The sequence below is a fragment of the Sceloporus occidentalis genome, unplaced genomic scaffold (assembly GCF_023333645.1).
Source record: "Sceloporus occidentalis isolate IW3139 unplaced genomic scaffold, rSceOcc1.0.p SCAF_5, whole genome shotgun sequence".
Classification (NCBI taxonomy): domain Eukaryota; kingdom Metazoa; phylum Chordata; class Lepidosauria; order Squamata; family Phrynosomatidae; genus Sceloporus; species Sceloporus occidentalis.
In genome coordinates this window covers 35,393,352-35,410,386 of record NW_028316985.1, presented here as the reverse complement: position 1 = coordinate 35,410,386, position 17,035 = coordinate 35,393,352, and the positions used below count along the sequence as shown (strand labels likewise).

Sequence of the window (17,035 nt, the reverse complement as noted above, 5' to 3'; positions counted from 1 at the left end):
TCTTAGGTAGAGAGAGGTAACTTGCCCAGGGTCATCCATGGGTTACCATGGCAGAGCAGAGATTCAAATCCTAGTCTCCCAGAGTCATATTCCAATACTCATTCCACTAAACCATGATGGCTTTTTGCTTGTCACATGCCCTCCAACATTGCACAGCTGAAAACTGGGACATATGCATGTTCTTAATGAGGAAGCACACACAAGCTAGGAGAGGCTGCAGCAGTTTGCTTTTGCCTGGGTTTACAGGGAAGGACAATTTTCTGTCCCCCTCCTGTTCCCCCCCCCACACACAATGAATCAGTTGAATGAATGAGCATGTGACTTTTCCATTTTAAACTTAATTTTCAGAAACCAAATTAAGCTAAAGACAAAGGGGAGGGGAGTGAGAGGAGGGGAGAGAGAGGAGGAGGAGAGAGATACACTTAAGACATTTTAAAAGCAGCTGAAGAAATGGTATAACAGAAGGTTAATCAGGACTGTCCCTGCTAAATCAGGACAGTTGGAGGGTATGTTCAACAAGTCACTCCAAAATATTTTGCATTACAAAGGAAGCTCACAAGAATACATTGTTGCTGGGAAGTATCTATTCAATTCCCTCATCACCACCAGGAAGAAGTTTCAGAATTACTGCTAAATTGAGAGGGACTTCATAGACCATGCCACTCAGAATGACCTGGCATGCTGACCCTGTGGGCCATGGGTGCAGTATAAAACTGGACATTGGACCTGGATTAATAGCATGAAAGGGAAAGAGGGAAGGAAGAGTGGTGTCCCCTACATTCACAGCCAATCCTCCTGTCCTAGCCGGCTCTCCCATGGTGGAGTGGGAGAGAAAAATAGTAATAACTATTGACTGCATATACTCCTTCTACCTTGAGGACTGCAGATGAAGTCTCTGTAGGTTTGATCTTTTGTCTCCTACATGCATCCAGGTTGTAATCCTGCAAGCAAAAGTGCACATATGGGTTTAGTCAACAGTGACAATGACTAGAATATATATATGTATATATATAGAAATCTTGGAGCACCTTTGAGACTGAGAGGGGAAATTAGCATAAACTTTCAGGGACTTATGCACAGTCCATCAGATGCAAGCAGTCATATGCTAGTCCACAAAATCTTATGCTAGAAATTTATTTTTCTCAGTTAGTCCCAAAACATGCTCCAGGATACTTTTGTATCTTTTTATGCTGATACCGAATAAAACAGCTTTGTCTTTGAATATTGCTATATTGATTACAGGAGAGCTAGCATGATGTAATGGTTTGAGTGTTGGGCTATGACTCTGGAGACCAAGATTTGAATCCCAGCTCATCCATATAAACACACTGGGTGATCTTGGGCAAGTCACACTCTCTCAGCGCCAGCAGAGGGCATTGGCAACCCCCCTCTGAAGAAACTTGCCAGGAAAGCCCCTCTTAGGGTCGCCATAAGTTGGAAATGACTTGAAGGCACACAACCACCAACCATAATGATTAAGAAAGAGCACTTGAACTTTGCAAAGAAAGGTGACTTGTGTCCAATAAGGAGTGCCTCTTTTACGCATGGAGGACTCACTCTTGGTGGTGTGGCGGCAGGAAGAGGGTATACACAGTTTAAGCACTGGCCTGAATCTAATAGTTACTTCCAATTGGCATAATCAATCAATGGGAACTCAGAAAGCCCACTGCTTCCATGGGTCTACTCTAGCTGGCCCTAGAAATTGGATTTACACCTGGTATAGGAACTGTGTGGCTTTCCAAACCTGGCTGAACTAAAATACCCAACAGCTTTAGCCAGAATAGCTGAGGCCGAACTGCCAGAGTAGCAGTTCAACAATACTGGAGGGTGACAAAACTACTATATAAGATAAATGGGATAAGGGGAACAGATTTTGGGGACATTAACTTTTTAAAAAAAAATCTCTGGCTCCTAGAATTTTTCACTGCCGACTGCAGGATTCTGAGAGTTCCAAAAAGGTAAAAAAAATCAAGTTTTGAAAAGGAAACATGAGATGTGAAGCTGAAGGCTTTCATGGCCAGCATCCATGGTTTGTTGTGGGATTTTTGGGCTATCTGGCCATGTTCTAGAAGAGTTTAGTGCTGATGTTTCCCCAGCATCTGTGGCTGGCATCTTCAGAGAACATGAGATGCGTCTACAGCAGCCCTGTTCCTGCCTCCATTTTGCTTAACTTAGAGAGACGCACATTTGTTGGGAGAATAAAGGAGTCTGATGTTGGGTCTTTGTGTCTGAAATGCCAAGACAAGGTACTTTTCAAGATTATAAACCAAGAAGTATTATCAGTGTTCCCATGTTCACATATGGAAGATAACTCCCAGTGGGAAAGGCATGTTTGCTGCTCCAGAAGAATTACTTTCACTTTGCCCTTTGCTTCACTGATTCTATTATCAGATCCTCTTTAGGAAGTGTTGTTGAGACTAGGGGTACTACAAGTTGGGGGTCAGAGCACACTAGGAAAAGAAATCCATCCAATTCAGGTGAATAAGAAAAAGGCAGAGAATCACTATGAGGGCCTAATAAATTTTGTCATGCAGCAATTTCCTACCTCAGTAGCATCTTTTGCTCCTGTATGCAATGGCAATGCCCCCTTAATACCTAGGAAGACTTTGGATCCCCAAAGTGCTCTGTTATCCTTCCAGCTCCTGAAATTCATCATGATGACCATCTATTCAAATGCTAATCGTTCTTTAATTCTCTAATCCAGTTAATACAATGCCAACAGCCCCCCACCCCCCTCTCCCCAAATGATGACTTTGGGTACAATGTTCCTAGCAATGTCATGGATAAAGTGAGTAAGGAGGTTCAGAACATCTGAATTACAAATCTGCCATGTCACTCTGGTTTCTTGGATAAAGAGTAAACACCTCCAGTAAAAATCATCATCATCATCATCATCATCATCATCATCATCATCATCATCATCATCATCATGTATATCTGTTTTTCTACCAATAATGGGACTCAAGGCCACTAACAACATATTTAAAACAATACAATACAAATTAAAAACAATATAAAAGCATTTAACAAAAGTATAAGATTGAAAAAGCAATTAAACAATTTATAAAATTAAAACATTACAAATATTACAATTCTGTTTATTGTTGTTGTTGTGTGCCTTCAAGTCATTTCTGACTTATGGCAACCCTAAGATGTATTTATCATGAAGTTTTCTTGGCACGTTTCTTCAGAGGGAGTTTGCCATTTCCATCCTCTGAAGCTGTGAGATTGTTCGCGGGGGGGGGGGGGGGTCCCCATAAGTTGGAAACAACTTGAAGGCACATAACAACAATGACAAATTTAGAATTCTCCATATTTAGAGCTCTCAGACAGCTCCAGTGTCTCACTAAAATACAAACCCCAGGATTTCATAGAATTGAACCATGGCAGCTGAAGTGTAATGACAGCACTTTAACTATATAGTGCAAAAGGATCCCAGGGGAGGCCAGATATCCACCTGCACTTGGACAAGAAGGGCTGCACTTTTCTTAAGATAGAATTGTTCTTCTTGGAGGCTTCCAGGAGCAGCATTGCTCCAGGCAGGAGGGAAGAGGGTTGAAAAATAGAATCTATCTAAATTCATTGCATTAAAATGGTAGGTTAAAAAGAGTTTTAAATATTTTTTTGTTTAAATTGCAGGAATTTTGTTATTGGCTGCTGTGGCTTGTTTGAGATATATATATATATATATATATATATATATATATATGCATTTATATAATTTTTCAAAATGTTCAAGACAGAGCTTTAAAATGTTAAAACTTCCAGAATCCATCAGCCAGTGCAATGTGCCCCCACCAGGATTTAGCACAAACCAAAAGTATCCCTCTGAAACCCTATTTTAAGGTGTGAGTGAAAACACATTTGGAAGGGATTGTTGGGGGACAGTGAGGGGATCAGTTCCCTTTAGTTGACATTCTTTCTTCTGGCCCAGTCCAAACACACTGGAGGAGGGAGGAAGAACAGCTGGAAGCTGCAGTTTGCCCAGCCCCTCTCCAACCCCTCAGGAGAAACTCAGGTTTCTTATGCTGAAAAGCTGAGCTCTGCCTATAGCGACCCAGTGAAGTTAAAGGTTTCTCCATGTACAGAACACTGTCCCTTTCAATGTCAGGCTGGCTCTCGTGTATGTTTTGCATTGTGGATAACTACAAGAGACCCTTCAAGAACCCCTGCTTTGTTGTGGGGAACACAGGGCCTAGACCTCCAGATGTTATTGGACTGCATCAACTATTCACCTTAATAGTGGTGAAGGATGATGGGAACTGCAGCTCCATATAATCTGAAGGGCTACACTTTAGTCTGTTTTGGGGTGTAGTTGCCTACAAGCCTCCACTGGGTCCAAATCTGGCCTAGAACCCTTTTAAAGATGACAAGAAAATACCATCTTTTCCCTTCCCATACTAAATAAATAGTCAAAGAAATCTTTATAGAGACTTTGGTTATTATTTCTCCCTGGCTCCGTTCACAGCTATAGGTAGACGGTCTGTTTCCAAACATCCTTTTCCTCATTGTCTGAAGAATCCGTAAGTATCAGCTTCTATCTAAAGCCATGCTTCTAAAAATTCCACACAGCATCATCCACGTGTAAATAAATAACCTTCTTCCCATTTTGACATCCACGTAATTTAGCCGGATATGGAAAAGACAGCACAGCAGGGGCTCAAAAAACACAACCTGAGATTTCTTCAAATGCCACTCTTACTGGTAAGTTAGCTTTGGACTCTGTACATATCCTGTATTCCATTTCATTACATAAAAGTGACTATGGAGTATGCCCCACTGCAAAACACAATGGTTCTGTAAGGGAGAGGGCCAATTGTGTGATGCTTGGAGAAACATCTCTACATGATTAACAATGGACCACAATAGAGTTTACTCAGGAGTAATGCTCTCTGATTTTAGAGGGGCATACTTCTTGACATGCACACATAGGACTGCAGCCTAAAGAAGCATTTATACCAGTGTTTCCCAAACTCTGGCCTCCCAGAATCCCAAAACATGAGCCATAACAGTTGAGGCTTCTGGGAGCTGGAGTCCAAAACACCTGGCGCACCAGAGGTTAGGAATCACTGGCATCAATTCGCACCTTTTGTGTAAAGTGGAAGAGTTACAAATATCTTTCCTTCCCATGTTAAGAACACAGGTATTCATAGGATATGGTGTAATTGTGTTTTTCTCCTATTTTGCCCCTGAATTTGCCCCGGTTCAGCTCTTCTGCTGGTGCAGTTTCACCAGTGGAGCGAGGGGGGAAAAGGGAATACTAGAGAAGAAAGGAGAAACCCCATGCTAGATTTTGGCTCTAGCCCCACTTACTATTTGCTTTGGTCTCACTCACCATCTATACACAGTCTGTACACAGAGACCCTCCCTACTCCCCTGACAATTCAGCTGAAAATATGGTCTCAACTCTACCTCAGCATATGTTTACAATTTTATATTTTATTCTTGTTTTTATTTTTCAGAGCTCTATAAATATTAGCCACTAAAATCCACGAATATAAAAATGCCACCAAATATTTTAAAATGGGATATAACATACATTTACATTCCTTGTGTCAAAATGATTACTTATTTACAGTGCATATATTTTGCCTTTCTATTGAATATATAATAAAGGATCCTTACAGATAATCAATTTGCAGACAATAAAGTAATATAATAAGAGTCCCTAAAATCTTCAAAAAGATAACAGTGTTCCTAGTGTAAGGCTTACTATACTGGTTTCAAAGGATGTTTTTCTCCCTTTAAAATAAAAGGATTTTTTTTTGTCCCTCTATCGTTAAATTTAACAACTGTGGCCAGCTGAGGAAAAACTGTACGATCCATAGAGTCTCTTCCAACTGTGGTCAGCCAGATGCTAAGTAGGTTTATTTAGGGCCAAGCTACACAGCATTAAAATATGTCACTGTAAATTTTGTGTATGTTTCATTTACTTTAAAATCAGCCTCAGTGGGAAGCCTTTGTCTTAACCTAAAGAGCAGCTTATAGGATAAGACTTGTTCAGAACATGGTGCTTCAACAGTGGTGGGAATTAGACCTCCAGATGTTGTTGGACTATAACTCCTAACATTCCCCATCACTAATGATGCTGGCCAGGGCTTCTGGGAGCTGCAAGCAATCAACATCTGGTGAGCTGTATGATTCCTCTCTCTATGCTAGAGGAAAGGGGTAACCCTGTCACTCCTATTCGCTACACACTGGGATCCTGATCATGGGCCAGGGTATGTGGGCAATTGATGGTATTTAAAATACAAGAAGAGACACTCCAAGTGACATGTTTGGCATCCTGTGTAGTTTAGCCCTCAGAAATATAGCCGAGGGAGCACCAGGGAGACTTATTTCCTAACAAGTATGTTTAGGACTACATACTGACGTTTCCCATAACAGATCCTCCTCTGCCAAGTCAAGTAAACTTGTCAACAGGTGATAGTGAGCAGGAAAATGGCTTTGTCCCATTTTGGCCATGGCAATTCCTTGCTTTTTAAGAACAAATGGAGCAATGACACATGGCCAGCACCCAGCTAGAACCATCCCCTTCCAAAGCAGACCAGCTCACATGTCCAAGGGCCTGTCTGAATAAAAAAAAAAAGTCTTTACTTGCTGTTGGGAAGAAAATGGAGGGAGACTGCTTTCCCTTTAGCAGGATGTTCTAGACTCCAGTTATTGCAAGACCAAGAAAAAAGCTTCACTAGCTACACAGAACTTGGAAAAGTTGCCTTTTCGAATTACATTTCCAAGAGACTCCCAGCCAATGTGGTCAAGGGATTCCAAGAGCTGTCACCCCAAAAAGTAACATTTCCAAGATTTGTGTTGCCAGTTAAATGAGACCTTGGACAGACACTCCCAGTGTCAAAGCAAACCTGAGTTGGAGATTGACATAAGGTACTTTATATGTTCAAGAATCTCTAAGGTTCCATCTGCACTGCACAATTAATGCAGTTTGACACAGCTTTAACTGCCATGGCTCAGTGATATGGAATTCTAGGATTTGCAGTTTTGTGAGATATTTAGACATCTCTATAGCGAGCTTTGGTGCCACAACAAACTGCAAATCCCAGGATTCCATAAGATGAAGTCATGACAGTTAAAGCAGTGTCAAAATTTATTAATTCTGCAGTGTGGCAGCAGCCTGAGTCAGCAATGCATTTGCTTGTGAAATTCCCATCATTACCACCATCTATTCCTCCAAAACAGAGGGACTATGAGTTTATGCGTCCACTTCTGCTACACAGTCATGTAATTGTGAGCTGCATTGTTGTTCTAGTGTGCCTTCAAGTCATTTCCGACATGGCATACCTATCATGGGTTTTTCTTGGCAAGATTTGTTCAGAGGAGGTTTGCCATTGACTTCCCCTGAGGCTGAGAGCATGTGACTTGCCCAAGGGCACCCAGTGGGTTTCATGGCAGAGTGGGAGCTGCATTAGAATACATAAAATCACTTGGAGGAAATGAAGTACTAAGCCAGATAATGCTGCAACCTTTGTGATTCCATGATGCACAAGGCAGAGGTTCTGGGGCACACACTCAGAAAATGGACTCAACATGTTGGCTAAAGGATTCTGGGAATTTTAGTCCTCAAAATAACCTTTCCAAGTTCTGCTCCAGTGTCCTAACCAGAAGGAAATCCAGACAGTTGATGACTGAATGCCTGCCAGCTGAGCAGAGGCAAGCTGTCTGTTCAGTCTAATGTCGGTGCCCTGCCAAGGTCCTTACTTTTGCAGTGTAAAGTACTTCTAAATCCCAAGGGTACAGAAAGCTGAAACAGAGTGCACTCTATAATCCAACATATGTCTGGCTAGAGCAGTGTGACAGAAAAGAAAAACAAGGAGGGTGTGCCAGTCATTATTCTGGGAGCTGTCTTATTGGGTAAATGTGTACGAATGTGAAGTCGAAGGCTTTCATGGCCGGCATCCATAGTTTTTTGTGGGTTTTTCAGGCTATGTGGCCATGTTCTAGAAGAGTTTCTTCCTGATGTTTTGCCAGCTTCTGTGGCTGGCATCAAAGATGCTGGCGAAACGTCAGGAAGAAACTCTTCTAGAACATGGGCGCATAGCCCGAAAAACCCACAAAAATATGTGTACGAATGGGCTTATTTGGTCAATCTATCTATGCATCTATACAAGTTTGTGAAGAGCAGGTGTGCTGAAATAGTTTGACTGGTGGATTAGGACTCTGGGAGGCCAGGGCTCGAATCCTTTGTCAGCCATACAAACCCACTGGGTGACCTTTAGCAGCTGTCAAGTTACTCAATTCTCAGCCTCAGAGAAGGGTAACAACTCCCTCTGAACATTTTTTTGCCAAGAAAGCCCTATGATAGGGTCCCCTATTATTATTATTATTATTATTATTATTATTATTATTATTATTATTATTAACCTTTATTTATAAAGCGCTGTAAATTTACACAGCGCTGTACATACAATCTTTTTAATTGGACAGTTCCCTGCCCTCAGGCTTACAATCTAAAAAGACATGACACAAAGGGAGTGGTGGTGGGGAAGGCGCCTCTCTAGTAGGATAATACATATAAAATACATAGCAATACAGGAAATGATTCAATAAAACAGACAACAAAAGAACATCAAATAGCAAGTGACTATTATGCAATGCCTGAGAATGCTGCCCTGAACAGGATGGTCTTCAACTCCGTTTTGAAGCTGGTTAAAGATGTGATGGCTCTTGCTCTATCGTAGGAATGAGTTGAAGGCACAGAACAAAATTTCTTTTATGATGCTTTCTTATTTTACAGAATGAAGATATTTTTGTACTAAAAAAGTACTTTAAGAGAAAGGAGTCTCTAAGAAAAACACCTTGTTCCATCCTTGATTAGGGTGATTTCAGAACAGAACATTAAAGCACAGGGAGAGACATGTTGGGTCAGACCCAAAGTGTATTTAGTCCCACTGTTCTCTTCCCCCATTGGCCCATCAACTGCCTTTAGCGATTGGGAATCGACAGCTCAAGTGCTGTTTAACCTTCAGTTACATCAACTGCAAAAGGAATGATGAGATGAAAAGAGGAAGGGCCCAAAATAGTAAGGGAAACTGAGCAGCAATCTCCTTTCCTAATGGTGAGATGAGGTTTCCTTAAAGCTAGGGGATGGACTCATCCACAAGAAGGCTTAATGTGATTTAAAAAAAAAAAAAAAGAAAGAAAGCCAGCATGGTTTGAGCATTGGACAGGATTCAGGAGACCAGGGTTCAAATCCCTGCTTAGTCATGGAAACCTACTGGATGACCTCAGTCGAGTCACACTCTCAGGCCTCAGAGGAAGGCAAACACAAAACCTCCGCTGAACAAATTTTGCACAGAAAACCCCATGTTAGGTTTATCTTAGTGTTACTTAAAGGCACACAACAACAACAAATGATTGTAAAGAGCCAGTTTTGCAACATATCTCTTCATTGCTCAAGGCTATTTGCATACATCAGGGGTGGGAATCATGTAGCCCTTCGGATACTGCTGAACTGAAATTCCTAGCACCCCTCACTCTTGACTATGCTGGCTAGAGCTGCTGGAAGTTGCAATCCAGCAATATCTGAAGAGCCTCATGATTCCCATCCATGGTATACATCCTATGGAATCTCAACAGGGCAGACTCAGAGCGTGGAGAAATTACTTTTTTTTCTGAACTACAGTGGTCACGCTGGCTTATGGATGCTCAGAGCTAGTATCCAAAAAAGTAGTTTCCAAGCTCTGGTCAGGACCAAAGGCACTAGAAGTCATGGACCACTGGGCAGAGCTCTGGGGAACTCACTCACCTGGGCATACTTTCCATTTGCCATCACAGGGGATTGGCTTCATCTTCTAAATAAAGTGGTTCATCTTCCAAATAAAGTAACTGGCAGCAACCCAATATGGGTACCGCTTCCAAATTATCCTTTATAGCAATGACACCATGCCCAGACCCAACTGCAATGCAGAGAGATGCTTTACAAGCACAGGTCTGTGCATGCACAATACTGCACAAATTCCACAAATGGGAAGTGTACTGGACCACCTCTAAAACAGCAGGAAAATACCAAGAGTAATTGCAGGCTAAATAATGAGTCTTAATAAATGCACAAATGTGTGTGTGTGTCTGTGTGGTCTCTGAACATGCAGTAAAGTGTTCACAGAATGCATCCAGAGGGACAATCCTGGTCAAGGCCAGAAATCTTGCAGCCCTTCAGATAACATTGGATTGCAATGTCCAGCATTTATTGCCTCTAGCTAAACTGGCTAGGGCTATTGGGTTTAATATTTGCAGTCTAATAATACCTGGCTCTAAATAACCTGAAGGCACAAGATCCTATCTGATCTTGCTAACTAAGCAAAGTCAGGCTTGGTTAGTACTTGGATGGGGGACTACCAGAGAAGACAAGATACTGTATACTATATTTTGGAAGAAGGTAATGGCGGATGATCTGTGACTATTCTTTGGCTAAGAAAAGCCCATTAAATTCATGCAGTCAGCATAGGCCAACTGGTGATTGAAAGACACATAGCATAGATTATCTGCAAGGCTGCAATTATTCCCACCCCAATCTAAGACTTCTGTCTTCACTTTAGTATTCTCCCTTTTCCTCTTCTCTCTTTCTTAATTGTCGTTGATGCTTATTACTGCCAATTGTCTTTAATGTTTATTATCAGTCTCTGATCTTTCCTCTTGTTGTGTGTCTTCCAGTGGTTTCAGCTTATGGTGACCATAAGGTGAACCTATCATGTTTGCCGTTGCCATCCTCCGAGGCTGAGAGAGGGTGATTTGTTCAAGGTCACCCAGTGAATTTCATGGCCAAGCCGGAATTTGAATCCTGATCTCCAGAGTCATAATTCAATGCTCAAACCACAACACCAAACTGTCTCTCTTGATCTGATCTCTCCTCTACCACCAACTGCAAGGGAGCACATGCCATATTTCCAGGATCTAGCTCTTGGCAAAGTAATGTCAAGAAAACCCCAGAATAATCTAACCAGAGCCAGGTGCAGCAGGTGTGCTATGGGCAGCATCAGAGTTTATCACACGGGAGACATCCCATGCAGAAACAGGATTTAAAATGGGATTTAAAACCTGAAAAAAGCCTAAGAAGACACACAAAAGTGTGATTGATTTTCAGACACATCGCGGTTAATGCAACATTAAACCAGCTAGAAAGTTGACAATACACAATTCTTTTTTACTTTCGGGATTTTCAGACACATCGGGGTTAATGCAACATTAAACTGGCTAGAAAGTTGACAAAATGCAATTCTTTTAACTTTCAGGATTTTCTGGAAGTAAAAAGAATCGTGTTTTGTCTACTTTCTAGCTGGGTTAATGTCACATTAATGCACCTTAACAACATTGTTGTCTGAAAATCAATTGTGCTTTTGCATGGCTTTTCTACTTTCTGTCTGGATTAATGTCGGGTTAACCCAGACGTCGTCTGATAATAAATCTGCTTTTGCGGGTTTTTTCACTTTAAATCCCATTTTTGCATGGGATCCCTCTCGTGTGATAAATTCCATAAACTTGGAACCATCTTCAGTCACAGGGGTGGGCATCTTGTAGCCCTCCAGCTGCTGTTAGACTGCAGTTCCCACTGTCTCTATCCAGCACAGCCAATGGTGAAGGATCCTGGGACTTGCAGCCCAATAACATCTAGGAGGCCACAAGTTGCCCAACCCTGTTCCAGCACTTCTCTGTACCTGTTGGCAAAGAAATGTGGCCCATATAGGTGAGGGAATGGTGTGACTGTGCTGTTATTTTAATAATAAAAATGATGACTATGTCTTACTCTCACCTATTAACTAATTGCCCCTGCTTCCCCCAGAAAATATCTGCTGGATCAACTTTCCAAAGCTTGAATGTTTATTACATTGTGGAAATTACTATGCAACAAAATGCCTTCCAGCCCTGAAAGTCATGCCAAGTGCCAACCTCAGTGCAGATCTTGTTCTAACAACTTTGAAAGATTTCTTTGGCTCTCCTCTCCCCAGATAGAGAGGGAGAAAGAGAGAGAGAGAGAGAGAGATCAAAGCCATTATAAGATAGATAGGTAGATCAAAGATATCCTTCAGAACCACTGAGGTGGCAGAATGGAAAGCACACAGATTAATCTTGTCTCAGAAAACGTCTGAGAGAGGATGAGAGGAGCCAACAGAGGCACCCACACAACTTCTGCTCTCTGCTGGGAGAGCTCCCTTCCCTCCCTTTCTCGCTTTGTCCTGGAGGAACAAAATTCCCCCGTTTCTCCCACTTTGAAGGCAAGGAGGGGTGTTGCTGCGCTCATGCTGTGTTTGTGATGGAAGGTGGGTTTTCCTTTTTTTACTATATATATAGGATCTGGTGAGTACTGAAATGTGCCTCATTTCTCCCCCTTTCTCTCTCTGATTCCTAGCCAAGAGAGGAGTTCCTACACGCCTTTTCTCCACCCCTTTTCTCTCTCTTCTCCTTTAAAAGAAGGAAGCACTGAAAGGCGAGCACCTTATTTTTCTGCAAGACAGACTACAACTCAAAGCCCCAAGCTAGCTCTCTCCCTGGTGCTGCCTTTTTCCCCACCGGAGCCTACACTTTTTCTTGCTCTTTCAGAGTCCAAGAGGAGCAGCAGAGGTTCAGTCTTGAGACTTTGCAAGACCTTTTCAGACTTTGCAAGACCTTTTCAGACTTTGCAAGACGCCCCCAAGCTCCCCCCCCCCCAGAGCCATTTGCTCACCTGTCTGCAAATCTAACTGGAGCCTCAAGACTTTCTAGCCCAACCAAAGTCAGGAAAGAAGCCTCCAAGCAGCCATCTAATCTTAGGAGGACATTCAAAACCAAAGAAGGAGGAGGAATTGGGGAAAGGAAGCATTTGAAGAAGTCAAACAAGGGACCCAGGAAGACCTCTCTGTTCTTCCCCTACACTTTTTAATACTTTGATGCCCAACTTTGGAAGGAATACTGCAAGTCCTTTTTGGTTCCTGCCAAGCTAAGGCTTTTTTCTCTGCCCTTAAAGGAAGAAGTCCTGATTTCAGCATCCAAATATTTATGTATATATATATTGGATGGGAAGAGTTTCCCTGTTTGTTTCTCCCACCTTGTTACTTATGTCGTCTCTTCTCAATGGAGAAGGCAAACAAGTGATCTTTTTTTCCCTTTGGGGTTGTTAGAAGACTTATTTTTTGTACCAAAGGACTTTTGTTGTGTGTGTCTGTCTATCTGTTTGTTTGTTTCCTGGAAAAGAAGACACAAGTTTGGAGGAAAGAAATGAAGGAGTCCAGACCCCCTTCTGCAGGACTGTAGGCACCCCTATTTCTATTTTTAAATAAAGAAAGGCTGCCTCCTTCAATGTGTCTGGAACTGCTGGGGATTGGAGTCGGCATGCATTTCGGAGTGATCTTCATGTCTCTCTGGTACCTGCCACTCATCAGCAGTGAGGTGAGTCCTGTGTTGCTTTTTCTTCAGATGCTGCGTCCACACTGTATAAATAATCCGATTTGACACCACTTTAACTGCCATGGCTCCAGGCTATGGAATTCTGGGCATGGTAGTTTGTTGTGGCGCCAGGCATGGTAGTTTGTTGTGGCGCCACAACAAACTACCATGCCCAGAATTCCATAGCCTGGAGCCATGGCAGTTAAAGTGGTGTCAAACTGGATTATTTCTAAAGTGCAGATGCAGCCATACCTGAGCAAGGAAAACCCATCCAGTCTGCATCAAACCTGTGATTTAAAAATAAATAAATAGGGCAAATGAGTGTGCAGATTCAGTGCACTGAATTCCAGCAATGTATTGAAAGAGTCCCACATCTATGGCAAAGGCAAAAATTGCTAACATACCTAGGAATTGGGGGAAATAAGATTTACATCCTGACCCATTGGGTGCCTGCCACTCATCAGCAGTGAGTTGAGTCTCCTGAATGACTTTTTCTTCAATATACTGTCAGTCACACTCTCTCAGCCTCAGAGGATGGCAGTGGCACACCGCCTGTGAAGGAACTGGCCAAGAGAAAACAAACCCGATAACAGTTGGCAGAAATCCCTTGAAGGCACCCAGCAGCCTCTTCGCTTGTAAAAACTCTCACTGGAAGAAATAGTATTCCCTGGGAAATAAATGGATCTCTTAATCTGAATAAATTGTGAAACCTAGTCATTAGGATCACAGACTTCCAGCCCCTTCTTTCTGGAGAAGTCCCATTGCATTCAGTGCAATTTCTAAGACTGAACTCTTAATCTAAATAGTGACCTAATAATAATAATAATAATAATAATAATAATAAAAGGACATTTTGATTGGGGGGGGCTCTAGGCTGGCCAAGTGGTTTTTAAATTCCTCTGGCAACTAATATAGGTTTGGCTCTTTCACTTAGACCCTTTAATATGCAAACCAAATCTTCTGATTATCCATTTTACCTTATATCCATCCATTGATACATAAACCTGATTCTGTGTGAATGGCACCTTGTTTCACCCCAGCATTGAAGCAAATGAGGCTTTCACTGGAGTTCTCATTGGCAATGCACTGTGGCAACCCTTTTTACAGGAATGGCTAAGGAAGGGGCATTTTAAGGATGGCCAAAAGGCAAGGAACTTCTTCCCCAAATGATCCCATATCAGATTGTCCTCCAAAGGAGAAGGAGCTTTGAAGGAAACAGGGCACTCTTTTTTTTCCTGGCAGTTCAGCCCAGGCAGAGCCAGTGTGGTGTAGTGTTTTGAGTGTTGGACTATGACTTTGGAGACCAGGGTTCAAATCCCTGCTTGGCCATGTAAACTTGCTGGGGTGGCCTTGGTCAAATCACATTCTCTCAGTCTCAGGAGATGGCCATGGCAACCCCCCCTTTGCAGAAACTTGCCAAGAAATCCCCAGGATAGGTTTGCCTTTGGGTCTCCCTGAGTCAGAAATAACTTGAAGGCACACAACATCAAACCTGCTGCAAAGAGAGAGTTTCTGGAGGAGCATCTGCAATCTATTTTGTAATTCTCAGGGGAGTCTGTCTGAATGGGAAAGCTCAGCTACTACTTTCTCTCTCCCTCCCACAATGAGAGGTCAGACGAAGGGAATGTGAGATTGCAAAGTTTTGGCTGGCAGCTGAAGACCAGCCAGAGGTTACCTTTTGCAGATGGAGTTTCCCAGCTGTTCTAAGTTGGAATTACTGCAGGAGGGATCCTGTATCAGTTCCAGCCAAATGCCCAAGGGGAAAAGGAGGGAATGCAAGAGGCTGAGGCTCTCTTAAAGAGCCACTGCTGCCCTCTGGTTTTCCCCTGGTTTTTCTTTTTTTAGAAGGTGTGCCTAACATTTCCTACAAATCATTGCATTTGACACAGCAGGGCTCCTTTTGATTTGCACCAGCCGCAGTGCTTTTGCATTCAGCTCTGTACTGATCTGTATGTGTATTGTGTGCCTTCAAGTTCTGACTTATGGAGACCCTATCACAGGGTTTTCTTGGCAAGTTTCTTCAGAGGGGGGTTGTCATTGCAATCCTCTGAAGCTGAGTGTGTATGTTTTGCCCAAGGTCACTCAGTAGGTGTTCCTGGACAAACTGTGATTCAAACTTTGGTCTCCTAAATCCTAGACTGCATCCACACTGCATAACTAGTCACATAACTAGGCACCGCCACAACAAACAACAAATTCCAGAATTCCTTAGCATTGAGCCATGGCAGTTAAAGTCGTGTCAAACTGGATTAGATATGCAGTGTGGATGCCGCCCTAGTGCAACACTCAAACCACTACCCCACACTGGCTCTTTACTCTTGGAGCAAAGAGCTACAGCCAACTGACTTGAACCCTGAGCCACATGCAGCTCAAAAGGGACACTTCTGTTCACTTATGGGTGGATGACTGGCCCTTTAACCCACAGAGACAGCCCACAATTTGAGAGATTGTACAGGGATAAAAGGCTGAGCTCTTTCTCAACCCTTTGGCCAAGGCATGCTAATAGGGAAGGTGTCGATTCCAAACCTTATCTGTGAGTTTTAAAAAAATATCAAAACCCTAGATGTTGTAAATATTCCAGGCAGTGCAATGGTTTGAGCATTGGACTAGGAGGACTCTGGAGGCCAGGGTTCGAATCCCAGCTCAGCCACAGAAACCTACTGGATGACCCTAGGTGAGTCACAGTCTCAGTCTGAGAGGATGACCATTGCAAATCTCTTTGGAAGAAAATTGCTAAGAAATCCCCATGATAGGGTCATGTTAGGGCAGTGATCCCCAAACTTTCTTCTTCCAGGTGTTTTGGACTTCAACTCCCAGAAGCCCCAGTCAGCTTAGCCAATAGTCAAGGATTCTGGGAGCTGAAGTCCAAAAAACATCTGGAGGACCAAAGTTTGGGAACTACTGCTTTAAGGGCTCCGCAAGTCAGAAATGACTTGAAGGCACAAAAACAAATAATGCCAAATTCCAAACAGTGATCTCTGATTCATGCCACCCTATTGAGGGAAAGTCATGTAACATGCAAGCATGTGCAGAGCAAGAAAAGCAAATCTGATGAAGGCAGGGAAACACCCGCAACAAAGGAACAGCAGGTTGTCTGGAAATGGACAGCTGTCAGGGAGGGACTGGTGAAATTAATCCACCCATGTGTGCATATGTGTGTGTGCTTTGGCTCCTCTTTGCCGTGAGCTGGTCGTGGCAGCAGCAGAGAGAAGAGACAGAAAGCTAGGAAGAGAAGGAGGGCTCTGCCATTCTGCAAGAACTATTTACTGAGCACTTGGGACATGGTACGGACCCACACTCATCAACAAATGACATGCAGTGCCACACCGCCCTTTTCAAATAAAAAGGCAGGAGGGTGTGTGTCTGTGTACTGTCATGTTACCTATTTATGGCGACCCCATGGATTTCAGAGGGTTTTCTTACTCAAGGAGTACACAAGAGGTGGTTTAGACAGTTCCTTCCTCTGAAATATAGCCTACAGCACCTGGTCTTCATTGGTAACCCATCCAAGTGCTAACCAGGGCTGACCATGCTTAGCTTCCAAAAATGACATAGGACCTGGTGCTTTTATTTAGTGGGAGGGAGAGGAGTCACAAAAAGGTGTTCACAATATCAGGCCTTTGTTCGTCAGGGGTGGAGAACCCTGAAGCTGTTGATAATAGGG

General features: G+C 42.8%; 1 protein-coding gene across 3 annotated transcripts in view; it reads left to right on the top strand.

Annotated features, from left to right (window-relative positions):
- Positions 1–17,035, top strand: part of PDGFB (platelet derived growth factor subunit B) — a 60,045-nt gene that overhangs the window by 2,780 nt on the left and 40,230 nt on the right. The window contains exons 1-3 of one of the 3 annotated variants that reach the window (XM_089528218.1): positions 4,499–4,523; positions 4,630–4,704; positions 12,359–13,374. In XM_089528218.1, the coding sequence (XP_089384344.1) occupies positions 13,285–13,374 (90 nt within the window). In that variant the 5' untranslated portion in view covers positions 4,499–4,523; positions 4,630–4,704; positions 12,359–13,284. Of the gene's footprint in view, positions 1–4,498; positions 4,524–4,629; positions 4,705–12,358; positions 13,375–17,035 lie in introns of those variants that run through there. The other 2 variants (XM_089528221.1, XM_089528219.1) reach the window with 2 other exon arrangements.